At 51.2% G+C, this 27,042-nt stretch overlaps 1 protein-coding gene across 4 annotated transcripts in view; it reads right to left on the bottom strand.

Moving 5' to 3' along the window:
* Positions 1-27,042, bottom strand: part of SFXN5 (sideroflexin 5) — a 114,051-nt gene that overhangs the window by 32,541 nt on the left and 54,468 nt on the right. For 3 of the 4 annotated variants that reach the window (XM_077766291.1, XM_077766294.1, XM_077766292.1), the window contains 4 exons: positions 18,523-18,576; positions 17,478-17,534; positions 16,042-16,107; positions 5,554-5,644 (listed from right to left, as the gene is read on the bottom strand). In XM_077766291.1, the coding sequence (XP_077622417.1) occupies positions 5,554-5,644; positions 16,042-16,107; positions 17,478-17,534; positions 18,523-18,576 (268 nt within the window). The remainder of the gene's footprint in view (positions 1-5,553; positions 5,645-16,041; positions 16,108-17,477; positions 17,535-18,522; positions 18,577-27,042) is intronic. The other variant, XM_077766293.1, reaches the window with a different exon arrangement.

The following is a 27,042-nucleotide window of genomic DNA, read 5'->3' as shown; positions in this document are numbered from 1 at the left end:
TCTGCCCTGGAGAGGCTCCCACTCATGGGCACAAGGACATACGTGTGTACAAGGTTGTTTAGTGCAGTGTGACTATGGCTGTTAAAAAGGATAAGTTGAAATTTTATGACTGCCCTGTAAAGGTGTCTAACATTTATTGAGGTTAAAATGCAGTTCGCAGAACAATAGACATGGTATGATCTCATTGGTATTAAATATATATTTATATATGCATATTTATATTATATATAGATAGAATAAATAGAGATTCCTGCATTTTTAGATGTTTACTCGAATTTGGAGGGATATACACAAACGTACTCTATAGAGAGAAGTAGGATTGTTTAGCTTTATAAAACAATCATGTATTATCAGGAAAGTATTAGAAACATTTTTATTTAAAAAAAGAAAATTCCAGTGGTAGCCAGGAGACTTGAGCTCCCATTTGGGTCCGGACTGACACTGCACAGAGCTCTCCCCACACTACTTCCTCTGTCTCTCTCTTTTCTATTTTGTGGGTCATATGTGCCCACAGTGAACAATTCAAATCGCACAGAAGGGTAAATAACAAAACCAGTCTCCTTCCAACCCTTGACCCTTAGCTTCCCCTTGACCCTCCCCAGAGGCAATCACTAGCCAGGTGATTTACCAGATACGGTTTATGTATTTACAGTGGGCATGTATGTACATCACCACCTGAAACACACACACACACATTCACGCAAATCACACGAGAACACAACCCCACCCCCGCCTTTAGAGGAGGGATGATTATCAAATAGAGATGGACACCCTAATATTTGCTTGATTTCATGATATTCCCCAATATTCCACCTGAAAAGCAGTGCTATAAGACGCAGCTTTCTTTTAAATAGCTTGAGAATTTGGGGAGAGTTTCACAACCCATACTAAAGTGTCACAAACTCAGGACTGGGAATTTCAGGATTGAAAAATCAGCCTGTAAATTTAGGCGTAGGCTGACTCTGAAGTTCAGGATCTCTTGATAAAAGATTCCTGCTAACACATTCATCTTCTGGAAAACTCCCTTTTATCACAGCTGCTTCCTAGCTTGAAATTCTTCAGGGTTTGGTTCCCCATTAACCATAAGATAAGCTCTAACTCTAAGCTAGCATCCAAGGCCCCAGTGGCCTTCTGCCCTTCCCTTTCCTCTCAACAAGCCAGGCCCGCCCCAGCCAGTCCCTACTCCTCCTGCATTCATAACCCCCCTCACCTGCCTTGTGTTTCTCACCTTCTCTGCCTCTGGATTCCTCTGCTATCTGGATTTCAGTAGTTATAAAATCTCTGAGCTGGAAAGCCATTCATTCAATAAGCATTCACTGAGCGCCTACTGTATGCCAGGTCCTGAACGAATCCTCAAACAGGTGACCTGATCACACATGAGTGCCCCTCACAGCTTTTTGGACCTCGCTGCCCTTTGGACCCTTCTCTAACTGAGGGGTCAGGCAGCTCATTGCAATAACAGGCTGTCAGTTTTTCAGAAGATCTGCTACTCTTGTTGGGCTCCCACTTATGCGTTGAGCATCTCTTGAGGTGTGTGGAGTCCAGAACTAAACAGACTCCTTTATTCTGGGCTCTCTGTTTCTAGTCATGCGGCTCAAGTCTGAGTGGCCCTCATCAGGGCCATACACCACATCGCAGACATATTCTGAGCACATGGCCCACGAAATCCTCGGATCTTTATCCTAAGTACTTGGGCCAGGTCAGGTGCCAGGCAAGCCGACATCTGCGCAGCTGCAAGCCTTACATCAAACCTTGAGTGATCTCAGATCCTGCACCTCTTGCCCATGAATTCACAAGCACTGCCAAGTTGCTGTGCCTGTTCCTTGAATGCAAACCACAGTTATATATGACCAAGGCAGCCATAACTGAAGGGGACAAGACTGAAGAGAGAGCCCTAGGACACACCCCTGGAGACTCCCCTCAGGCTAATGTGGCCTCACTACTCACGTCCTCCGGAGACCTGATACACTCTGGGGGCCCATGTCATTTCTAGGGCTGCTCATGCTTATGGTACCCAGCCCAGCCCACTCATCCTTCCAGATCCAACCCAGAAAAGTTGGAGAATGTGCCCCGGATGACCTGGAGAGGTGGCCCATTGGTCATCTAGGCCTGACAACTAAACAAGTGGATGATAGTTAGTGAAAACTTGTATAATAAAAAAGAACATTCAAAAAACAATCTTAAAAATGAAAAAAAAAAAAAAAACCAGCAACACAGAATAAATCTCCAAGCAGCCACAGAATGTGGTCACCTATGTCATCCTGGTGGGCCTCCACTATGGGTGCCCAAATTCAAAGACTTTCTGTCAAAGCATTCACTGAACAAACCCACATTGAACACTGTGTGCCAAGCAGAGAGAGCCTGGGGGTTGGGGATAAATGAGATCCAGTCCCCATCTTGGGGAGCTCACAGTCTGATAGAGGAGGCAGACTCAGAAAAAAAAACCCAGGCAATTCCAGGTCACACATAGACACACACAGGGTGCTGTGGTCTAGCCATGATTGGGCCTACCAGGGAGGGCTTCTTGGTGGAGGTGGTCTCTGAGCCAAGAGATGAAGGCCTGGCAGCCAAGAGAAGGCAGAGGATGGGGGCTGAGGTAATAGGAAGAGTGGAGAGTCCAAGCAAATAGGGCCGTGTGCAAAGGCCTGGGGCCAGTGAGAGAGGCAGACAGGAGGTCAAAGATTCACCACAGCTCCAAAGAAGTATGGGCATGGACCAGGACAAGGAAAGGACCAGAGGAGCCGAAGGGCTGGGACACCACATTATCACTGGCCTGGATGGAAGGGACACACGTCATGAGGCCCAGGACACATCTGACACAGGTGCACCTCAGGGAATGAGGCACTGAGGAGGTCAGGACCAACCCTCGGGGCTCGGGCACACTGCCGTGGCCACCTCCCCGACGAGGCAAGCAGGGAGGCTTGAACACCAAGGGAGGAACAGTAAAGGGGAAATCAAGGACACCAAGACCCATGTGACCTGGGGGTGAAGCGGAGCAAGGAGGTGGGGTGCGGGCAGACGTGTGAACAGAAGACCTTCTCCCAGGCACTGCCCAGACATCCTGAAGAACGGACTCCCTGGTGAACACAGAGATTTTTTTCCTGGTGATGAAATCAGCTGTGACATTTAATGTAGGGGACTGCTGTAGACAGCGCAGGAAGGCGTTTCCCGGCAAAGGGATGATGAGGCTGGCATTTTGGCCCGTACGGGATGGTTATTACCCCGTGAAGGAGTCGGCTGGCTGGGGCTGAGGCTCCGGCCTCCCGCGAGGGAGCTCAAAGCCCACATGGGGGTCTTGTCCCCTGCTGGGTGCGGATTCAGTCAAGCAGATGGGGGTGGGGTGACCTTCAGGGCTTCCCACCCTGACTCCTGCACACACGTACGCAGAGCCTGGTACAGAGATTCGCTTGCCAGGTGCCACCTGGAGATCCCCACCTCTCGGCCCCTGGCTAAAGGCCCTGCCCAAGCATTCCTGACGAGGTGTGCCCGGTCCCCTCACCAGTGCCCCCGTCACGGCATCCGTGACCTTGCATGCCCCCCACTGGCCACTCCTGCTAGCTCCCAGCCCATGGCCTCACGAGAAGGCTGTTTGTGGGGCCTGTGTGCCCTGGAATGGACTCTGCTCGTGGAGACTGGCGGGAGGACCTGGGGGCGGGGTTGTTTTTCCAATGCTGTTTGCCCAGCTTCCCAAACCATTAACTCCCACCTCACAGCAACCATCAATTAATGGAGGGCCTGCTCCGAGCTCGAGCTCCTGAACACAATTAAGCGTGACAGTCCACAAATAAGAAAGAACTGGAGAATTAATTAAGGTCTAAACAAATTAATTACCAGTCCCCAATCGATTCTGATGCCAGCACACATGCTCCTGGGCTCACCGTCTTTCCTAACATCTCCATGTATAAATAGAAACTGAGATTTCCCACATGATTGCTGCTGTGGACCAGGGCACAGCAAGCCTCTGAATCCACCGTGAGGGAGCGAAGGGCTCAGGGAGCATCCTTGGGGCTCCCCCCGTACTCAGCACACATGCGTGCACGCACACACCTGCAACCCTGGCTGAGAAACCAGAGTGAACCTGGAGGTGGGGGGCTCCTGGGGTGCCCCTGGACCACATCCCTCAGTTTCTTGGCTGTTTGGGTGAAGGGTTATCCAAGTGGGCTTGAAGTAGCCTGGGCTGGGCCTTCATGGCCTGGGTGGTGGCCAGCTCAGAGAGTCTGAATTTTTTCTTCTGTGAAATGGGGATGGTTCGCCCTGCCTTGGATCCTCCCAGAGAGAGAATGTGGGGAGTGAGGGAACAGAGGTATGCTGGGGGAAATGTGGAGAGCTGTGGAGCCCCTACAAACCCAGAGGAAGCCTGCAATGTCTGTCACAAATATTCCAGAGGGAAGGGGCTGAAGTGGGGTCTGGTCCAAAGCCAGAGAGGGGTAAAAGCAGGGGAGTCAGGTGGGGGAATGAGGTGTCCTGTGCCCAGAGTCTCAGGCCTCTCTCTTGGGCAGCACGGGGGGCCCAGTGAAGAGAGGTGTCCTTTCAGCCTCCCAGACTGCAGGCTGGAACAGGGCAGAACTCGCTGGGCAGGGCAGTGGGAAGAAGCAGCTGGCATCTGAGAGCCTACTTCCCTGAGTCTGGATTCCCAGCCTGGCCAGGAGGGAGGGAGTAAGGGTGTGGCCTCTGAGCACAGGGCACACAGGCCCTTTCAGGACCGTCCCTCACCATGAAGGCCCCCTTCTGCTCTACANATTATACTGGATGGGCGCCTGGGTGGCCAAGTCGGTTGAGTGTCCGACTTCAGCTCAGGTCATAATCTCATGGTTCGTGGGTTCGAGCCCCACGTCGGGCTCACTGCTGTCAGTGCAGAGCCCGCTTCAGATCCTCTGTCCCCTTTTCCTTCTGCCCACTCCCCACTCATGCTCTTTCTCTCTCAAAAATAAACATCAAAAAAATAAAGGGATTATATTGGAATACATTATCAAAATATTTTTTCAATTGTGATATAGTCATAGGTATGCTTTTTAACTAATGAATTAAAACACAAGACCTACCAGTGAATTTAATAAATATCATAATTTTGAGTTAGTGTTGCACATAAACTGTATTTTAAAATCTCTGTAACAACTGTAATGGGATGTGAAAGTATCTGTGATTTCTATTGGTGACAAAGTCACAGTTCTTGCTTGTGGTTTGCTGCCTACATTCCCAGTGGAAGGAAATGTTAAATTTCAGCGAGAGGCTAGTGTAGGTATTTTCCCCAGCCAACTTCATAGGATCCCCTGCATTCTCTCTACTGGTTCTGTGGGGGATTGCAGTCCCAGGTTAAGAATCCCTGTGCTAAAAGCAGAATCTTGGTTGCAGAGCTTGTCAGCAGTGCATCTGTCACCCTTACTTCTGTCTACACATATTTTGCTCCAGTTGCCCCCAACAGGAGACCCCCATGTCCATAGAGGCCCGGAAAGGCATTCAGCTCCCCAAGAGCCCTGCAGCCCCGCACACCCAGGTGTGACACACACATACCTGCACACACCTGCGCACACCTTTGCACAGTGCAAGTCTTACCTACAGCGGGGAATGGCACAAATCTCTGGACAAGAAGACGGGTGGCTGGGGTGAACTTGTTGGCTTTCTGAACCAGGACATTAAGGCCCACCTTAGAAAGAGAAAAAAGAAAGTGCATGGTGCTGCAGCAGCTTGTGGGCGGGGAGGGGGGGTGGTAGCAGTGCAGGCTGGGGCAGGAGCACAGAGCGAGTAGCACTGTCTTCCCCTAAAGCTGCACCAAGACCCCAAATCCTCCACGTCACGTGGAGCTGCCAGGCTCTGGTGTCACTAGTCAAAGCATCACTGCCCAGTCATCCCAGTTAACCAGCCCATGAAGAAGAGAGTGAGGGGACAGCTACACACACACACACACACACACATGCACACAACCTCTTTTAGGAGGGAAAAAGGAAAGATTGCTGTTAGAAGAACACATAATCTGCAAGTAAATGAAGTATGTGAACCTTCATTCCCACCTCAGCCTCTAGACACCCCCTTTTGGAGGCCCTGCTATGGGCTTAGGCACGAGCCTAACCTCAAGAGCTCAGGAGACAGAGATCCACACACCTGCCCGCAGGTGACTGCGGAGCTAAGTAGAGCAGCCCAGAGCAGGATGGCGGAGCAGTGGACAACATCCTGGGCTCACTGTCCTCTTCACGTAGATCCCGTTCCCCTCACCCAGCCTGGGACACTGGGCCCCCCCCACCTGCCTTCACCTTGGGCACTCCCCATTCTATTCCATCTGTCATGTTATCCTCTATCCTTCTAGAACACATGGTCCAACCATGTCTACCATGACCAGCTCCTCCCCATGAGGAAAGGTGCCATCTCCTTCACACAGCTTCCCTACTCCCCAACGCCCCACATTCTCCTTCTGGGAATCCAGTTTACTGCTCCCCAGATGCTAGGGGAGCTTTCTGGTCTTGAGGCTTTGCCCATGCTGGTCCCTGTGACCCAAATGCCTTCCTTCTCTACTCAGTCCACATCTGCTCTTTAAGGCCTACCTCTGAGCTCCACCTCCAGTGAATTACTAACAGTGGAAGTCACTGAATGTTCTCCTTCCTCAGTTACCTTGTCTATAAAAAGGGATGGTGATATCTATAACATCCCAGGGCTATTACAAGAATGTATGTAGGGCTCCTGGGTGGCTCAGTGGGTTGGGCGTCTGACGCTTGTTTTCAGCTCAGGTCATGATCTCATGGTTGTGGAATCAAGCCCTGTGTTCGTCAGGCTCCACAATGACCATGGAGCTTGCTTGGTATTCTCTCTCTCCTGTCTCTCTGCCCCTCCTCTACACGCGTATACATGTACATGCACACACACACACACTCTCTCTCTCTCTCTCAAAATAAATAAATAAGCTTAAAAAAAAAAAGGGATGTACATAAAGTGTTTCGCATGAGCTTGGAGCATAAAGAGATCTAAAGAAATGAAGTTATGTAAGAATGTTGCCTATACCAGGCAGGAAGGTGCTCCCTCACATATCCCCGGTCCCTCCTTCCTAGCACTCAGTTCATGGCTCATGGATGTGAAGTCTCAGCTGGACTGTGAAGGTGGACCATGCCTTTTTCATGTTTGTGTACCCAGCATTCAGGACAGTGGATGGCACGTAGTACTTGTTCGATCAACCGGTGATTGAGGAATAAATGCATGAACCAACGAATGAATGGATGGAGATCAACAAAGGCTGGAAGGGCAGTTTCTTGGAGGAAGGAAAGGTGGGGTTAGGCAGGGCAGAGGAAAGAGAATTTTGGTGGGGAAAACAGCACAAGCACAGGCATGGAGAGAGAGAAGGCTAGACGCATGTGACCAGACCAGAAACAGGTGTATAGAGGCCACCGCTTCCCCCAACGGAGGCCAGAGCCAGACCTGCCCTGTAGATCTTTCCTGGGAGGAGGGGCAGCGGGGGCTTGGGGAGCCTGCCCTCAGCTCTGGCACACCTGGTCGCCACCAGGCCACCCTGCACCCGCAGCCCCAGCTCTGGCCTCAACCTTCCGAGTTGTTGGAGAAGCTGCAGAGCCTTGGGAACGGGGACTGCAGCAGTCAAAGCAAGAATAGCACGGTGACCTTAGAAGACAGGAAATGCCAACCTGTCCGCCCCTGGGTAGCCCAGGACCTCATAGAGCCAGAATGTTCCCAGGCAGACCCAGCTTGGGCTCTTGGGCCTCTGGTCTATATTTGAAACCTCAGGCTGATCCTCAGAGTCTCATCCTTGTCCTTTCTGCTTGCTCAAGGGAAGGCTGGGAGTCAGGGAGATGCGAGGCAGCTTGGACACACTTCGCTGGTATGGCAGGGCAGGCCAGGGAGCTGCCAGCCTACACCGGGCCCTGCCGCCCTGCCGCACAGATGGAACTCGCCAAATCCAGGTATCCCCAGCTCTCAGTACTGAGTGACTGTCTATTTCTGTGACCCCCTCCCCCCAAAGGCCAGGGACAGGTTCCGACAGAGTGCAGAGTGGGAAAGTCTGCAGGGAGACAGGATGACACACAACGGGTGTTGCTGATGGAGAAGAGAAGGAAAGGGGCACAGCGAAGTGCCGGGCCATGTGCTGAGCACATCACAGGAAATGCCTAAACTGAATAGGTATGGGGCACCTGGATGGCGTAGTCAGTTAAGCATCTGACTTTGGCTCAGGTCATGATCTTGTGCTTCGTGAGTTTGAGCCCTGCATCAGGCTCTCTGCTGTCAGCACAGAGCCTGCTTCAGATGCTCTGCCCCCTGTCTCTCTGCCCTTCCCCACTCACAAAAATAAATAAACATTAAAAAAATAAATTAAATAGGTATGTTGCTCCTTTTAATAGATTCAAAGAAGTTCAGGTAGGTCCAGAGTAGTTAAGTAACTTTACCCAGGGACACACAGCTATTATGAGGTAGGTAAAGCTAGGATTTGAAACCTAGGGGTCTGCTAATTCCAAAGCTTTGCCCTTCAATAGGCTCTTTACTTTCCATGTATCTTCCATCTCAATGAAGGATGCTTTAATGTCTAAAGTGCCATTTAAAACTTGTTGTTTGCTTAGCAAAAGCTGTCCTGAAATGACCACCTTGGGGCTGAGGCCCAAATGAATGGAAGGCAGCTCCTGTCAGGAAGGACCCTTGATACAGCCTTGCCTGCACCCACACCCCAGCTATAAAACAGAAAGTCTGGGTTCAAACCGCAGCCCCACCCCCCACATTCTTTTGGAAAGATGCGGGAAGTGTTGGAGGAGTCCTCCAGGAGGCCAAGAGGCAGCTGAGGGACATTCCCCTGGCAGCCTCTTGGGGGCAGGCAGGGTTGGAGCGTAACGGAGGACAAGGAATAGTGGCCACTAGTCGTAGCAAACACTCAGACTTGCCCTCAAGCCTCCCTGGCTGGCTGTTTTTCCCTCTGGCTAGGGCTGGCACAGTCCGGAGTAAGTGTTTCAGCCCGTCCCCCCAACTCTGGGTGGGGATCCAGGGTAGGGAGGGGGAAAGAAGAGAAACAACAATGCCTAGGTTCCAGATCACTCTGGCCTGCCCTTTCCCCGAAGCCCACTGGGGTCTTCCCAACATGCTCATTCCTGAGCATGGCCAGCATGCCTGAGCCAGGGAAGGGGCTGGGGACCAGAAAAGTAGGGAACTAGAAGCTGGTGAGGTCACCCTGCACACCCGCTGATGATGAGCCTGATAGCAGGAAGGTACAAATAAAGGGGAGGAAAGTGGCCACTCACTCCGTTCCTGCTCCAGCCCCCAACTTCCTGCTCCAGCCCCCAACTCTGGCCTCACTGTCCCCGCAGCTACGGATGGCCGTAGCCTGGGAAGGATCCAGGGTGGGCTGCAGACCAGGGTTGGGAGCCCGTCTGTTCGCATTCCTCAGGGACCCTTTGGCCTGAAACATTTGGTGGAGCCCATTAAAATTAAAAAGCCAAGTGGCTGGTGGCTCTGAATGCCAGCTCATTTTCCCTGGCATGGTGGGTCCTGTTTAAGGGAACCAGCTGGCATTAATGGCACACAACTCATCACGAACAGCAGCTAGCGATCAGAAAAATCTGAGCTAATAATCGGGTTTGGGAAAGATAATGAGATATGGAACAATCACTGCTGAGGGTCCCCCAGGGTCTGTTTTAACAGCCTCAAAATAAGCCACAAAATAGAAATTAACCAAACAGGGGCTCCATTTTGGCACAGAGGAAAACAAACAGGGTGAGGATTTTGCACACGAATACCCCTTGTGGTCAGCAGACAGGGGTCCTGGGAGAAGCAAGCGCCTAGGACCCCGTGGGACATCAGCAATGACCTAAGGGGCAGTGGACCTTCTCTGGCCACTTCTCTCCAAACTCCGGTTCCCAGGCCAGTGGCTTTGCCATGGGCAGCTGGCAGGAACAGGAGAGAAGACTAGCTTCCTGACAATCTCCCGAGGTGGGATAAGGGGCTCTGTGACACAAGGTCTCCCGTGTCATGAGCTGTGCAGCTGATAGCTGTCTCCTTAAGCATTGAGGTCCTTCCCAGGCCACCAGCAGCCTCCTTTCTGTGAGGCCGGAGAGGAGACACGGGGGTGGGGTTTGGGCAATGCATGCAGACTGTGTCCTCCACTCGAGTCCATGCCTGCAAACCCCCGCAGGCCAGCTTTATCTAGAAGGGCTTTATCTAGCTCCCCTTTCACACGCCCCAGATGAAGGTTCCCTTGCTCTTCCTCACCCACACCCTGTCCTGTGCCACTCCCAGCAGCTCCTCTGCCCCAAACCCAGGAGGCGTCCTGGACAGGAGCCTCTCCGTCCGCACATGCAAGCCGGCATGCAGGGCTAACTGTCCTGTGTCCCAGGAGTCCTGAATGCACCCGCTTGTCTCTGCTCCTGCCGCTTACCTTAAGCACCCATCTCCTCCTTGGACAACTGCCCACCTCCCAACTCGGCTCCCTGCTTCCGCTCTTGCTCTACTCTCTACACAGCAGCCAGAACGATCTTCTAAAAATGGGTATCAATTCGCTTTAGCCTTTCAGTGGCTTCTCGCTGCAGATAGAGACCCACAGGGCCCCCGCTTGCCAGCCACCTGCCGTTGCCCGGCTCCTCCCATGAGCCAATTCTCTCTCTCCTCTCCCTCCCTCACTGCCCCCACCATCTCTCTCCCCAGGGCCTTCAAGCACTGCCCTCCCTCGGCCTCCTCACTTTTCAGCTTAAATGTAAGACAGCCCCCCCTCTTCACTTGGGGCTCTCCTTTTATGGTTTCTCACAGAACCCAGAACTCTTCCTTCCCTGTACCTATCATAGCCTCAACACATATATTTATTTGCCTCGTTAAAATGTTGGGAATCAAAGTAATACATCTATATTATTTAAAAACTGAACAGCACTGGGCATGGAGGAGGGCACTTGTGGGGATGAGCACTGGGTGTTATATGGAAACCAACTTGACAACAAACTATTTGTAAAAAAAAAATTTTTTTAATTAAAAAAAAAACTGAACAGCACAGAAATATTTTCACCTGTGGCCTCTTTACTAAATATCCATCTCTACCAGCAGGGCCCTAAGTGCTGGGTACAGAGCCTGTGTCTCCCTTCCTCCTCACTGAATTCCTGGTGCCTGGGGAAATGAGTAGGTGCTTAATAAATATTCTAGAATGAATCATGTGAGTGATTTCTGAGGCAGGAAGAAAAGAACCATGAGGGAGATCTGTCTTGTGTGGTCACTGCTCTCCACCTCAGCAAACACAGCTCTGCGGTTCTAGGCATTGCACACACGGGACCACGTCCACCTGAGCACGTGATCATCACTCTCCCAGGAGGAGGGGGTGGCCCCAAGGCGGTGAAGGTTTCTGAGAATGCGGATGCCTAACTGAGACCTGAAGGGTAAGTAGGAAGCAACCAGATAAGGAAGGAGGAGGCTCAGTAGAACTTCAGAAGTGTGAAATACCAGGTTGTCTGTAGCCTGCTGAGGACTCTACTAGCACCTGGAAGGGGATTCGAGGGGCCCTGGAGAACAATGGAGGAGAGGGCATGCCTGAAAGGAGAGATGGCATGAGGTTCAGAAATTAGATCTACTCTTGGGTGGTGGATAATAATGTAACTAGATGGCTGGGGGTGGGGGGGGAGGAAGGGCTGGGGCAGGTGGAAGAACCTTTGAAGTGCCAAAAATGCCCAGCAGAGGGCGCTCGTTGTAGAATAAACTCTTGGTAACCAAGTGGACCCCATGACCCTCTATGGAAGTCAATTGTCCTGCAACCCCAGACGGCCTGCTGCTTGGTGACAGGCTCAGGAGCAAAGGGCCAAGGTGGCTGGGACAGAGTCATACACAGGCTAAAAGGCCAATCAGGTGCAGCTGAGAGGCTTGTTTGCTACCAACAGAGTCCAATCCTGCCCCTGAGCCATGCCCTGCAGGGACCCGCTGGCCACCTGCTAGAAAGTCAGTTACATCAGACCCCTTACACGCAGGAAGGAACAACAACTTGTCCTCCCCAGAATAGAATAGATGCAGAACCAGTCTTCACGTTGGACTCACCACTGCCAATATCACCATCTGCAGGCTTCTGGAAAACTTCAGATTCTGCTAGAGGGTCCATGTAATGGGCCCTCCAACCCGAAAGCCAGTCACAGGAAAGCAGTGAGTTAACATCTGGTCTGGGATTCTCAGGCTAATGGTCCCTACCTCCATTAGATCCAGAGAAAGACAGTAAAGCTGTAAGTATACCCTGGATTACAAAGAACACTCTGGGGTGTACCCAGGATCACAAGGAATATTCAAGGTACACCCTTGACCACAGAGAACAGTCTGAAGTACATATTGAATCACAGGGAACACTCTAAGATACACCTTGGATCACAGAGAACACCCTGAGGTATACTCTTTACCACATAGCTCTGAGGTTCACCCTGACCACAGAGAACATCCTTAAGTACACCCTCAACTACAGAGAACACCCTGAGGTACATTCTGGATCACAGAGAACACTCTAAGTAAGGTACACCCTGAATCATAGGGAACATTCGAGGTGCATCCTTGACCACAGAGAACTCTGAGTTATACCCTGGATCAAAGGAAACACTGAGGTACATGCTAGACCACAGAGCACACTCTGAGATACAGCCTAGACCACAGAAAATACCCTGAGGTACACCCTGGATCACAGGGAACATTCAAGTTGCACCCTTGACCACAGAGAACATTCTGACGTATACCCTGGACCACAGGTAACACTCTGAGGTACACCTTGGATCACAGAAAACACCCTGAGGTACATCTTGGATCACAGGGAACACCCTGAGGTACACTCTCAAAGAACACTCTGAAGTATGCCTTCAACCACAGAACCAGCCACCCATGGTTTTGCAGGCGGTGGAGCAAGGAGCCTCTGGACCAGGGACAAATATACGCTGCTGGCTCGACTTTGGCCAGAGCACACAGGTGCAGGAACGAAGCATGAAGTCGGAGAGTGGGTCTAACCCCATTACACCTAAAGAGCCTTTCAAAAATTTTCTTCCAGTCCCTACTGTCCTCTCCACGTGCTGTGCCCTCTACTTAGAACCCTCACCCTGCCTTCAGCTCTCTCCAATCTGTCCTGAAGAGTTGGCCTTGGGTGACTTGGGGGCCCCTTCCCTACTTACCACCACACCCAAGGGTCACCTTCATCAGAATTCTGGTTCTACCACAGAATATTCTCAGCTTTTCCTCTCCGCGTCTTGAAGGACACACCAACTGGAGTGACCCCCCTGCACCTGCCCACTGCCTGCTACACACGCTCCCGTGAAGGGGGGTCTCGCCCTTGGGTAGCCAGGGCCCAAGGGGGCTGACCACAGAAATACTCAGCATGAACCCCCAAACTCAAATACAGTGAGGACTGACAGAGGCTTCCTTTGTTAAAAGACAGCAAACTGTTAGATTTCAAAAATAACTTAAGACAAAATTTCTTTTTTATTCTCGAGCAAGAAGCCAGACATTGCCAAATCTATTTAGAGAGTTCACCAAAAGGCTGCTACCCCTGCACTGGTGGTCCCGTAACCAGCTCGAGACTTCATTCCAGGGACCATGCATACCCAGAGTCCTTGATTCGGGGGGTTGCTGGCCAAGGTCAGGGCTCTGGCTCCTCTGAGAGGAAAGGTCCAGGGAGGAGACCCGGACTCTCAGGGCCTAGCCTCCACTCCGGCTTGTCCTTAGTCCCTGGGACTTGCCCTCAGCCTGTCAGCCCCTCTCCCCCACCCCATCCATGCCGCCTGCTTGTAGGGACTCGTTTTAATTAATGCCAGAGCTGGGCCAACCACTGGGGCCGTGACACTTGTTTGCAGGTCATCTCCTCCTAACAGGTTCTCCCTGGGAGGGGATTTGTCACTAATTGAAGCAGAGATCAGTTAATGAGGCCGCGGGCCCAGGGTTCCAGAGAACAAGGGAAAGGAAAATAAAATAAAGCCTCTTTCTTTGGAGGTTTTGTGATTTACACACACAAAAGAAAAGCAAGCAAGCTGCAGATTTTCCAAGTCAGAAACTCCACTCCATCTGCCGGAGTTAGACCCTCACTGTGTGAAGACGTCAGGCAGAGGGACGCCGCCACGGCTGGGACTCATGGATCTAGGCGGAGAGGGGCCTCCCGAGGCCAGCGATCAATCAGCAACCTAATTAACAAGTATTTATGGAACAGTGCTCGCTCCCCCTCCGTGGGGGCCTGTCCCCGGTTAGCTTGTAATCCAATGGAACAATGACAGGACAGGACACGGGGGGTAACTGAGTGTGTGGGAAGGCCAGAAGCTGCTAGGACTTGGGGGTGTGGGAAGAGTCTGGGCCGGCCTGGTCAGGAGAAGCCTCTTTGAGGGCTCTGCAGCTAGGCAGGGAGTTGGAAGGAGGGTGTCCAGAGCACGGGCACAGCCCCTGGGGGCTGTGACAGCTCAGTGTGCCGCTTCCGGTCCCTGAGGGTAAGATCCTGGCTCTGAGAGCCTGAGGGCCCCCGCTCCCCAGGAACAGCAGCTGGGGCGTCAGAGCCCCCACCCCACAATCTGGGCTGGCTCAGATCCTAGGAGATGGGAGGGATGGAATGCCCGAAGGGCCTTTGGGTGGGACAGTGAAGACTGGGGGTGCTATGAGCCTGGAGCCCCATGCCTCCAGAAGGAGGACATCCCACTGGGACAGTGGTCCCCTTCACTCAAGCCCTTCCCAGTCAGGGCTGCTTGGCCTTGTCCCTGATGTGGTTTCCTCCCCTCAGCTCCACCCCACTTCACCCTTAAATCTCAAGGAAAATGGGATTTTCAAGCTGCTAAGCTGGGCAGAGCCATCAGCTCCTCTTGTCATGAAGAGCAAGGAGGAGGTGACAGAGTCCCTTTCCTTCTCTCAAAAGGGCCCCTTCCCTTTGCCAGTAGCCCCCCAGAATCAGGGCCTGCCAGTTTGCATGACCCCAAATGAAGTCTCTGCTGGGTTGAGGACCCCCAGGGTGGGGTTTGCAGTATAGTGGAGAGCCCCCTGAACAGATCTGGCAATGTCCTTGCTTGGGGTAAGGCAAGGATGCAGGGAGGGAGCTCAACATTGGTATAAAGCGGGGATCACTCCCCAACAGGTTATTTGGAGGGGGCGTGGCCCACAGAGTAAAGGAAACCATCTCAAAACTGTCCCCAATCCCTACTTTCCCAGAGCAGTGGAATGAATGATGGTGTGAGGTCCAGGGGTTTAGTACATAGCTGTGAACAATTATTACATTTAATGACACGGGAAAGATAAGGAAAGTGGGTTTTACAAAAAGATTATTATATGTGAATTCTTTCATTATATGTGAATTTGTAAATTTGCGTTTTGTAAGTTTTTTCTTACCAATTGCATGTATTTATTGCATGATGAATAAAATAACAAAGCTGTGAAGTGATTTTCACCCTCCAGAGTCGGCTAGGATCTAGAGAGTAAGATGGATCCACTCTGGCTCTGGCCCAGACCCCTGCTGTGTCACCTGCCTTCAGCCCTCATCTAGGATCCAGCCTTACACTCACACGGTCAGTCTTCAAACCTCCCTACTTAATAGCTGCTCTATTCTCAAAGTCCTGTGGGATTCAAACGAGATTATTGCCCTGTCTTGTGGAGGGCCTCCAGGAGGGACTGGACATGTGACCACATGACCAAGGCCTCAGAGAAGGGACAGTAGTGCCCTGAGAGCTCGGACGGAGAGCGAAGGGGGGGCCAGCATTTGGGCCAGCCTTACAACTGTTCCTGAGCCCATCACTTCCTGCATCAGCCACATGACTGAGAGTGAGCTCCTCTGAGAAGGGTGCTGGGGCAAAGCGACCCCACTAGGGACAGACGTCCTGCCCTCCGCTGGAGTGTGCAGCCCTTTGCATCACTCATGGGCACAGCCTCACCTCCGCACCTGCTCTCCAAAATCTGGAGCATTCTCTATTAAAGTTTGTGCCTCTCACCAGAATCTACTCTCTCATCTGCCTAGGAAGCCTGACCTGGTGGCCCACCCACACAAACCTCTGTCTCCCGCACCCTTGCCTGGCCCTGACCTCAGACAGGTCTGGCCAGAGCTGCTGGGGAGAGGGAGCCAGCCACAGAGCAGTGGGACAGAGAAGTGGGGAGAGTGTTACTCACAGCAATGGAGACAGCACTGATGACAGCTCCCAGGTAGCCCTGGATGAACTTGGACGCAGGAGAAGGCTGGAAGGCAGAGACAGAGTTCTAGGCCCACTGGGTGCCCAAAGCTGCCACACCCCACCCTTGCAAACAGCCCCAGCCTGCAAGAGACATTCCTTCCCACCAACAGGTGAGAAGGAAAGGATCCCTCCAGAAGCTGAAGGGATCCAGGCTTCCCTCAGCACAGCTCCATACATGGAAATACAGGGCAGCGACATCCGGGGAGATGCTGAAGGGGCCCACTGCATGTTTGCCCTGTTCTAGAGAGCTCATGGGCAGATACTGCTGGCTGGATGTAGACAACAGCAAGGGCCAACCGGGGTCATGTTCAGCTGGGCCCAGCATGTCCAGTGTAGGGAGGATGCAAGCCGGAAGTGGGCTGCGGGCAGCTGGAGGGCTGCCTCACTGGAAAGGGCAGTATCCCGGATGGCTGTGCCTGGCTGGCTCTCCCGGCCTTAACCCATGAGGCAACCGGGCTTCCATGCCAATAGAGGACGGCTGCTCAATGTTTCTAAGGAAAAATGTAACCCAAGCTGCAACATAATAAAATTAAAGAAGAGCTGAGGAACTTGCCTTTAACTATGCTCTGTTATTTTGGAGATGTTTGGTTCAAGGCACACGAGGGCCATCCAAGCAGAGATGCACAGGTGTGGATCATACACATGAGATGTGGACTGAAGGTTTGGATGGGGTGTGGGGTGTCCCAAAGTTCCTACCACCCAGGCGCAGTCCCTAACCCTCCCCCGTCTCTCCCCAAGGTTAGAGAATGTCCACACCCTCTCCTTCCCAAACTGACAGGCCCCCCAAGGGGACCTAGACTCCTCTTCTCCTCTTGCCGCCTTTGGACAGAAGCGCAGGAGAGACAGCCTTGCCAGCAAAGCTGGGGCGCAGCCCCTTCCTGGACAAGAGAAGGGTGATGGGGCTTCCACCCTAAGCTTGTCCCAGGAGCGCAGGAGACTTTGGGGAAGAGGTGCAAGTCCCCTCAGACCCCTCGCCCCTGAAGAGCAGCCCTTCAGCTTTGCAGCCCACAGTCTGGGGGCACCCACGCAGCTTGCAGGCAAGCTTGGAGGAAGCTTCAGGGGAATTCAGTCCCCCATGTGGCCATTGCCGTCCTAATCCAAGATCTGGGGATGGATAAGAGTTGCCCAAGGAGGATTCTGAAGCCAACAGAGCTCATCTCTCTCACCGCCTCCAGCACATTCCCATTTTATGGGCCTTCTTCACTTCATGTGCACAAGCCTCTCCCCAGTGGGGCCCTTCCTGAAGGGCTGGCAGTTTAAATAAGGTGCTTGGAGGAGCACAATGCTCCACTCAGAGGAAGAAGCCTGCCACGCTGGAGGGAAGTTATGGGTCACCCCAGCCTGTTCTCGGCCACGGTGGTCTGTGCTGCTCACCTTGGTAGCGTTTCGGTTTGCATAGTTGACGCAAGCATTGTGGCTCTGGTTCAGCCACTAAAAGGCAAGAGGGGAGAGGAGAAGTCAGAGGAGGTGTGGAAGCCAGGCCTGGAGCCCGGGAGGCCACGGCCTCCAGAAAGACAGTGGGACATTGTGTCCAGCTCACGGGTGGTTCTGTCCGTCTCACAGGTCAACACGGCCAACGGTTGCAGTTTGCCTGGGGCTGTGCCAGCATTACCGCTGAAAACCCAGGACACCCCTCAGTGGCTGCCAAACCAGGACACTGGTCCCGCCCATGCTGGGAGTTCATCCCAGTACAGAGAGGGTCACCTCTCCTGGAATTATGGCGTTCACTGCCCCAAACGGGCCTCACTGCCTCTGACACATTAATCCTTATTATATTCCTTACAGGGCAGAAAGTGGGCATGTAGCCCCTGGAATTACTGACGGCCGCAGACCTCTTTGAAAAGTATCCCAGCCTGGTGTCCAGATGTGGGCATGGTTAGGAGTTTTATTCAGGGAAGACTGTGACATTTCTTCCTGAAGGCAGACCAGTTTTCTTCCTGACTCGCTTTCTGTGCGCACACACACACACACACACACACACACACAGAGCTTCAGCTGTTTTCAGGGAGCCACAGCCCAGACTCTACGTGGAGGGTCCATGATATTCTCCCACCCACCTTGCTACCTTGGGGTGGGTGGTGGGTTTACCTTCCCCACAGATCTCAGTGGGGCTTATATCAAAATGACGCTGAGGGCCTCGAGGTCACAGGCCTTCGGACAAGCAGCCAAGGAGCAGCGGGCGGCCACAAGCAAGCCGTCCTCCCCTCGTGCAAAAATTAGTCACATAAAATGGCCTAGGCGTGAGCCACTGGGGGCTGCTCAGCAGCATCTGAAGTCCCCCCAGTGGCTTCTGGGTCAGAGAGGGGGAGAAAGGGGTGGCTTTCCCTGAGGGGCCTGGATGGGAGACACTGGGGCGAGGAGTCATAACCAGCATTTGTGGGCCCTCCCTTCAGAAGCCCTCTGTCGCCAGGGCTGTTACCTGCCAGAAGACAGTGGATGCCAGTGTCTGGTTGGGCAAGAGAAGACCAACGACCTACGAGAGAGAAAGAGAGGAAAGGCTGAATAAACTGAAAGGAACATCCTGTACCTGTGCAAGGAAAAATGACAGAGGCATGAGCAAAAGCAAGCTGGATCTGTACACACTGAGGTGGCTGATGTGTACAGACAAACTGCCGCCCTCGGGAGATGGCATTCGACAGAAGCAGACCAGGTTGCGGAATTGTATTACAGCACAATCTCACTTTCGTAGGGAAAAGAAATCACATCGTACATAGAACCGTATATACAAACATAGGCATATGCATATCCTCCTGAACAAATCTATAGCCCAGTGTGTAGATGTCTCCAGAAGTCGGGCTACACAGTACTTTCTCACATTCTTCTTGAATATTCCTGTATTCCTTTAGGCACTAGACACGTATGATTTCCATAACTGACGGCAGGAGGACAATAGACACAAGTAAACAGAAGGAACATCTTTACTTCCACTCAGCTAACCTGGCTCTTCCACACCCTCACCATCTAATAGGATTTTTTGTGAGGATTAAAGTATGACGAGAAAAATCATTTCAAGGGCCTTAAGCACTTTATATATAAATATAAGCGGGGGTAATTTATATCCGTTATCTCTAAGTGTCCACGAAGAAAACCTACACCATGTTTAAGCTATTGAATGAATCATAGATGTCTAGTAAATACTTGTCGAATGAGTGAATGAATCAATGAATGAACAAATACACGCATATGGCTGAGTGCCGCTACGTGGGTCTGGATTCATGATTCCCAACGCCCAAATGTCACCTAAGAGCTAGGCTTGCTCACTTTGGCTTTTTGGTTGAAGTCAAGATTAATGATCTCATCTTGACAAGTGGCCAAACTTTGAACTTCAGGGATCCATGTGTCTCTTTCAAGTTTACCTTTTGAGTGCTTGTGTGCAAAATGACATCTACCCAGTACCACTGCATATGGGGAAAATGTGCACAACCATCCACATATTGACTTATTTATTATTCCTGTAGATAAAATGGCTCCTTGGCAAGAATCACTGTAAGGAGCAAGTATAAACATTCAATACTATGCAGTAAATCAAATTCTAGACATCCTCAGCAGCATTTGTAAATCATGTTTTAAACATTAAAATGTTTTAAGACAGCAAACACACACACACATTGATATTTATTGGCCCGTATCAGTTTGAATAAAATTATATAATGTAAAGCCATTCCATCGCTCCAGTGAGGAATTATCTTATGAGATTTTTCTTCCCAGAATGAGATCCCAGTTTGATTTTTCTCCGCGGCAACAGCGTAGGGCACTGGAGTGAGAATCAGGAGAGCCTGGAGCTCAGCCTCAGCCCCATCCTCTGTGATCTCCAGCAGACAGTGTCCCCAGCAGGAGACGGTCTCCTTTGGGGCTCTGGCTTTCTTTTGTATAGAGTGAAGGGGTTGAGCTTGGAGGTATTCTGGAGTTCCAAGTAGTAGGTAGGAAGTCAAGTGAGATAGCCCCATTGCCTGTAACGGGAATCCCCCCTCACCCAGCCTGGCTGAGAAGAATCCTTGGGAACCCAGGATCTCCTTCTAGTCAGCCTCCAGCTAGGAGCTAGAGAGGCTTCCTCAGAGGGGTAGCTGAGCCTAGAGAGGCCTGAAATTGGGAACACACAATATGATCCAGTGAGTGTGTGCGTGTGTGTGACTCTATGTACACACATGTGCATGTCTGACTGCCTCCCAAAGCCAGAAGAAGTAAAAGCTGTTATTCACTGTTAGGAACTCAGCATATCATCCCCCCAGTCTGTTGGTTTATAAACGCATGTGTGTTATGGGCCACATTGTCTTCTCCTCAATCCCCCTTACACTCCCTGAACTGAGCTTGGGCCATCAGGAGCATGATAAGATACAGCCTCTTGGGACTTAATGTGTTTACCCTGTTGTCTGGGACACTCACTGCTCATTATATCACAGAGTCTCCTTTATGAGTTCTCCTGGGGGGAAATTTTCTGGCTTTGGGGTCAGAAATTTATACTTCTGAGCATCTTGTTGACATCTGTCTTATAGACATTAAGCACTTAACTGTGCCTCTCTCTGCACTGACTGTCAAGAACCTCAGGCCAGATCTGTCAAGTGTACAAACTCCCACTGCATGTATTTTGTGCCCAAACTTTACTCTTGGCTTCTTCCCTTTCCTAAACTTTTGTCTCATTTCCTCCTTCACTTGTATTTTTTGGTGGCAGGCATTTTCTTGTGTGACGTCAAGACTTTTCCAGAACAAACCACAGTCCTAAACAAAACTGAAATAGTACCCAGGCCTATGTCACACACACACACACACACACACACACACACACACACAGCTTGTAGCCTGTGAGCTTTTCACCTCTTTAGCCAAACTGGACCTCCTTCCCAACCTCCTGCTTTAGCATGGGCCTGATATTCATGCTGGGTACCTCTGACCCCTTATACTTTCTTAAAGAGATTGACTGAGTGATTGATTTTACTAAGCATTTCACCTCTATCACTTACTATGATTCTTATTAGAACACTGGGGCACAGACAAAATAGAGAATACTTTCCATATTTTGCAAATGGGGAAACTGACGCTTAGAGAAATCCAGTGATTTGCTCAAGGCTTCACAGCAAGCTAGAGAAAAAGTCAGAAAAGTCTCCTGATTCTTATCTTGAGGGCTCCAACTCTCTGATTTTAGGGTTTTTTTTTTTCCAGCTCATTCACCTGATCACAAAGGAAGAGTCACACTCCATGCCCTGTTTCAACCATCTTCTACACACCAAGTTCCATGGTGCTCCCAAGGGAGCAAACAGGAAGAGAGGATTACATGGCACCTAACCACAAAAAACGAGACCAAACAGGAAAATGCATGAGAATATCCTTTATAACATCTGGACATGAAGATGACTAGGTGGTTTAAGCAGGTACTTGGGTATGTCAAGTCGATAAAGGCTAAGGAAGGGAGAGGTCAGCACGCTGTGGCTATCTGCTGAAGGGGGTAGTAGGGTGGAGCTGAGCTGTGTGTGCATGCGTGTGCATGTGCGTGTGCATGTGTGTGTGCAGTGTAGGGGACATGTGTGCATACTCATGGGAGCAGAACAGCCAAGAGGCTGGTTTCATTAGAAGAGGAGGCTGAAAAATCAGCAGACCCGGAGAGGGTGAGGTTAGAAGGCAGTGGAAAGCCAGATTGGCCAAAGGGACCCAAGGGAACCATGTAAGGCTGAGGCAAGGGGAATAGGGATCCGGCTTTCCAGGGCCTACAGTCAGGCTGGTGGGGCCGGGAGCACGCGGGTGCCAGCCCCGTTCCCTATTAGGCAACACGCAGCACCATCTGCACAGTCCCAGGAGCAAGAGCAGATATTTTATAACTTCCTTTTTTCTTTTTAAGTCTAAATTAAAAATAAATGTTCCTTCAGTTCTCAGATGTATATCTCTGGTGCAACCTGCCCACATTCCCCCACGCTGCCCTTTCCAGAACATGGCAGGAGAAAGGAGGAAAGAGATGGATAGAGAGAAGGAGCCAGTCCACCCGGCTTCAATGCCAGTGGATTGCACCTCTTCCAAGAGGGAAGCGCTTCAGGCGTGGCCGCGCAGACGGGTGGAGAGAGCCCAGAAAGCGGCTGGTACCAGGGAAAGTGGAAGGAGAGCCAGCAGCTAGAATTTCCAGCCCAGCCTCCACCCTATCTTGCTGCAGGACCTTGGCCAAATCGCACATCCAGTCTTTGCTCCCATTTATAGTTCATAACATGGCTGGGGTCCCCTCCAAAGCTCCCGCCCCCTGGCAGCTGTCTTCTTCACACATCTGTCTACTTTTGCTGCTCCCCTTCGCCTCAAGTGGCCGGCCATGGGCCCCGGTGATTAACATGCAGGTTCTGGTCATAGAAAGAGCTGGACTCACACCCTGGTTCTGGTATTTATCAGCTATGTGACCACGCACAAGTTACTTGAGAGCCCTTTGTGCCTTCATTTTTTTTTTTTTTTTCTGTTAAGTGAGGACCATCCCGGTACCTCTCTGGATGGCCATGAGAAGAAGCAGGGCACGGATAGAATTTGACCCAGCATTTGAAAGGCAGCAAGTGCTTACTAGGTGTAAGGTGTCCATATCGTCCCTCTCCTCCCATCTCACCCTTTTCTAGCTTTTGCTGGTCTCTCCTTCCTCTGAACTCCACAGTCAGCATGACAAATCAAGCAACATCTTGCCCCCATCTTCCTTGAACACAAGCCTCATCCCTCAATAGTGAGCTCCTGAAGGGAGAATCAGGGTTTTTCTCTCTGACGTCCCCCAAAGCATTCAGCACGAAGCTGGGTCCACACTACACACCGGAAGAATATTGCTAATTCATGATTAAGAACATAAATTCTTGGCCGGGGAAAAGGTCTACGATGGACTGTGACCATGACCACCATCACCCATTTCCTCTTTACTCCTTTTATTAAAATCCGAATTGCATTGAGGGCGCCAGCTTTGGAGAGAGGGGCAGATTGAGTTTTTGGTCCTGATTCTTCTCTCCTCCCTGCATTCATACCCTTGACACGGGAAGAGTATATTTCCATGCTCTTGGTGTTGCTTGGCTGTATGTCTTGCTGTGGCCAAAAGCATGTGGGAGGAAGTGGCAGCATGCTAGTTCTGAGCCCAGGCCTCAGAGGCCTCATCTAAGGAGAGTGACAGACATTTGGAGCAAAGTACAGTCTGCATTGGCTGACTTCCAGTTGACCCCAGACCTGCAATGGCACATAGCACCACCTCAGTTGAGCACAGTTGAGAGCAGCTAGACCCCAGGTAACCATAGACCCCTAAGAATAAATCCTACAGTCGCCACAGAAATTCTGTGGATGTTTGCCACACAGCATGGTAGTGGCAATAGCTGTTTAAGTACGGGGATTGCCATATAGGAAGCATGCAGATGCTGTCCTTTCTGATTCAGAATTCTGTACCGTTACTAATGCCCTTGAATTATGTCTCCATTAGTGATGGTGGTTCCTGAGCAGCCCGGCTTATCACTCCACCTGGTGACCAACAGCTCAACTCGGGCTGCCTGGTCAGCCTAGGAAGATGGGCAGTTTGTGCCTGAGGCTCAGCCCAGGACAGAATCCAGAATGGGGCCAATGGCATCCATATGGCAACTGGCTCACACCTTTACTCCAGGCCTCCTCCTTCAGAGTATTCTAACCTCTGCAGAGAGATATGGTTTTGATTTGGGACAGGGGCACCCCCAAATATCCTGATCTGCTGGGCCGGAGGTGGGACGCAAACGGTGGAAGATGACTATAGAGCAAGGCCGCTGGTCACAATGTCCCGTGATATTGGGGCTCAGAAAGAGAGAACTGAACAGACCTCACTCCCTCGGGCTGCTGCCCATGCAAAACCAAGTCGAGCAATAGGAAAAAGATGTTGTAAAAGTACAGAAAATCCAGGAGTGCCTGGGTGGCTCAGTCGGTTAAGCATCCGACTGTTGGTTTCAGGCTTAGGTCATGGTCTCATGTTTCGTGAGTTCGAGTCCTGTGACAGGCTTGGTGCTGACTGTGCAGAGCCTGCTTAGGACTTTCTCTCCTTCTCTCTCTGCCCCCCCCCAAAAAAATAAATAAATAAACTTTTAAAAAGGTACAGAAAATCCAGAGAGGAAGCACAGTGTGCATCCAAACAATCAGGTGGTGAAACTCAAGTCAGGGGATGAGTACAGGGTACAGCAACTGTCCCTTTCATCTCCATCCTATCTCTACTCGGCTAATCCCTCCTCAAAGCTTCACTTAATTGTCACTTCCTCCAGGAAGCCTTCCCTGACCCTCAGGAGGAGTTAGGTCCCCTTTCATTCGCTCCCTCAGCACCCTGCCTGACTTCTTGGCAGTATTTGTTCTCAGTAGTAAGAATCTGTCTGTCTTCCTCGAAAGCTCCCAGAGGCTTCTGAGGGCTGAGACCATCGACATTCACTGCTCACATACCTCGGAGTCCTCACTGGCAAAGCAACAGTCCTCTGGCATTGTACCTGTCTCCTCCGTACTGACTCACTCAATTCCAAAATGTTCCTCTTCATTTTTGAAAGACCTACCACGGGCCCCAGTACTCAACAATTTGCCTGTTTTTTCCTTCTACTTTGTCTCCATCTTCTGATTTATGTGGCTAACGATCTGAAAAGTAACACTCCAGCGCATGAGGGGTGCTATTTAAAGGATCCCAACCAGTTAAAGAGGATATCTTTTGTCAAATGAATGTTTGTCCCTGACTGGTCAATTCCAGCTTAATTGAGTAACACCTCTGGTATGAACCAGGCCAAACTGACTGCTGTCGGGTTACGACGGAGGTAGGCCAGGAAAAAATTGTGACTGGCATTTAAATGTGTGAAAAAGCAGAGTCTGGGATGAGGAGGGTTGGGAGACACCACGAAGGCTCTGGGATACAGCCAAATCCTCACGTGACATGAACCCTCTGTGGTCTCCCCCTCCTCTCCCTGGAAGTGAAGTGACCCACATCAGCACCTTCTGAGGTTTCTAAGTCCACGTGCACATCTGCGGTGCAGGGTTCGGGGCATAGAATCCAAGCTCTGAATGTCCCAAGAGAGAGATCTGGTTTGGATGTAACCCAAGGGCACTGGACTCACTGACTGGACGCTCCCGCTCTGCCCTGCTCAGTCTCCTACCTGCATATGGGGGATTGGAGCTTTGAGTTTTGAGGGTTTGAGAATGACAGGCGGAGGGAGAGGAGGGCAGTAGCGTCACAGGGAGTTCAGAGGTGAGGAGGGAGACACAAATGGCCCTTGAGAGAAGCTCAGGCCAAAAGAGAAAGTTGACATCTGCGACATTATGGTAGCCGAGGGTGCAGGCTGACAGGTGGGAAAACGCAGAGAGAATAGGACTGGGTCCAGAACCCTGGCCCTGCCTCTCCCCAGCCACACATGCATGGAAAGGACAGGGCTGCACACCTCTTAGTGGAAACCTGGGCACAGAACTGCCACTTCGAAGCAACCACGGTTGGCGGGGTTCTTCTGGGAAGGTACCCAAAGAAGAGGTAACATGAACTGCACTAGCCTGGAGAACAGCCTCGGTGCCCTGGCTTAGCCACCATGCTTATGTATAAATTGGGATCTCTTTGCCACACACCGAAGGGGGAAAAGTTCCCATCTTCAAATGTTAAGCTTAAAATAAGACGCTACACGGGTGCCAGTGGATCTGTGAAATCTGCTGACTAAACTGGCACCAGCCTCTGGGAGAAAACCAGCTCGTTTCTCCTGAGCTCTGGAGAGCGAGCAGGGAGAGGGCGGGGTTACTCTCAGGCAAGGCGGGAACAACACGGGGGTCAGAGCCGGGGATGCTCACCTAGGCAGGAAGCGTGGATGCTGCTTCCAGAAGCATCTCAGTTGAGGCATGTGCCAGCCTTAATCACCCCTTCCCTTCATCATTCAGGGACCCAGTTCCCAACGCATTTGCCAGCACCCCATTTCTATTTTGGTAAGCATTTTAGTGGCTTCTGCATGTATGTATTTCTTACGCATCCTATCACACCAGGGGCTTCCCTAAGGTGTGGACTGGAACCTTCACCCTCCCTTCAGACCAGGCATTTGTTGAGATGTTTAGTGCTACCAGGTGACAGTGGGGGCCTATAGGGAAGTAGATGTGGCTAGTGGGAGCCAGGCTCTGGTAGAAGGGCCAGAACAGCCACACAAAGCAAGGCAGTGGCCCTGGAAGAAATGGGACAGTGAGCCCACTGACTGCTTAGCCATGTTAAAGTGGCAAGATAGAAGGCTACAGAGGGGCCTCATCCAGTGGCTCCTCTCAGAACCTGGCCTCTAGGACAGCTCTTCTGAACCCTGGGATATGAATATTTGGAACTAGGATGTGGGGGCTGGGTGAGCATTGTCATTTTGGCCCTGGCTGCCATGGAGTATGTGGGAGCTGGTCCCAGCCCATGCTGCCCATTCACCACAATCATGTGTTCATACAGGGTCTCAGAGCCAGGGCACTGTATTCCCATACCTTACGCACTTATTCACAGGGGCGCTTGCTCTAGGCTGGGAGAGGATGGGTCTGCATAGGGTATTCACAGCATCTGCTTTAGCAGTAAACCCCTGAACAACACAAGAGTGGCCAGCACCCACATTCCCAGGATGCCTCCACGGCTGTAGGGACCCATAACTGACTTGTCTTGGGTAGGAAGAAGAGAGTGAAAAATGATGGGGTGGCCTCAATAACACCTTGTGAACTAGAGACAGTGCCAGTATCCCTTGGGTTAACTAGTTCACCCTAGTTGATGGCAGCCATTAATTGGGTAAGGGTCCAATTGGCCTCTTTTGGGGAAATGATCCCCAAATTAAACTTCTCTGGTTTTGCAAAGAGACAATATTGCTAAATGACATAGCTTTCTTTTCCAAGTGTTGATGGAATATTTCTTAAAATTATTATGGTAGATTCTTGTTTGCCTACATATTAACCATTCTTCCCTTCTTGCTTACTACTGGAATCCCTACAGTTGAGGGATTCTGCATGAAATACAAACAGAACTGTT

The sequence above is a fragment of the Crocuta crocuta genome, unplaced genomic scaffold (genome assembly GCF_008692635.1).
Source record: "Crocuta crocuta isolate KB4526 unplaced genomic scaffold, BGI_CrCroc_1.0 scaffold113, whole genome shotgun sequence".
Lineage (NCBI taxonomy): Eukaryota > Metazoa > Chordata > Mammalia > Carnivora > Hyaenidae > Crocuta > Crocuta crocuta.
Note: the sequence above shows the minus strand (reverse complement) of the source record. Positions and strands in the feature narration are given on the sequence as shown.